At 56.0% G+C, this 566-nt stretch overlaps 1 protein-coding gene across 1 annotated transcript in view; it reads left to right on the forward strand.

The window, feature by feature from the left end:
* C2CD2 (C2 calcium-dependent domain containing 2) overlaps positions 1-566 on the forward strand; it is an 82,204-nt gene that overhangs the window by 10,016 nt on the left and 71,622 nt on the right. The window contains exon 2 of the mRNA XM_012002613.1: positions 399-492. Coding sequence (XP_011858003.1) covers positions 399-492 — 94 coding nt within the window. The remainder of the gene's footprint in view (positions 1-398; positions 493-566) is intronic.

Consider the following 566-nt stretch of genomic DNA (forward strand, 5'->3'; position numbering starts at 1 on the left):
CCACACATACCACATGCACCACACACACCACATGCACCACACACACCACATGCACCACACACACATGCAGTGCACTTACACATCACATATACACACACATCCATGCACCACACTGACACACCACACACACACACACAACACATGCACCATGCTTACACATCACACATACACACACACCACACCCATGCACCACACATACACACTCACACCACCCTGTGCACCACACACACCACACTCACAACACATCACACCACAGGTACCACACTCACATCACACCACATGCACCACACACGTCACACCACATGCACCCCCGGCCCCATACACACTGAATGAATAACACAGCCACACAGAGGGCAGGGCCTGGGCCCAGTAATGAGTCCCTCCTTGCCTCTGAACAGCACACCCCCTAAGGCAGGCCCAGCCCACGGCTCCAGGGGCTGTCACGGATTTCCAGGGACTTTCCGAGGAGGGAGCCTGGAGCCTGTCTTGCTGGTGAGCAAATGGCAGTCCTCGAGATCACCCTGACTGCGCGCTGTGCACACGCACACTCACACGTGTGCACACAC

The sequence above is a fragment of the Mandrillus leucophaeus genome, unplaced genomic scaffold (genome assembly GCF_000951045.1).
Source record: "Mandrillus leucophaeus isolate KB7577 unplaced genomic scaffold, Mleu.le_1.0 Scaffold69, whole genome shotgun sequence".
In the NCBI taxonomy this organism is placed as follows: domain Eukaryota; kingdom Metazoa; phylum Chordata; class Mammalia; order Primates; family Cercopithecidae; genus Mandrillus; species Mandrillus leucophaeus.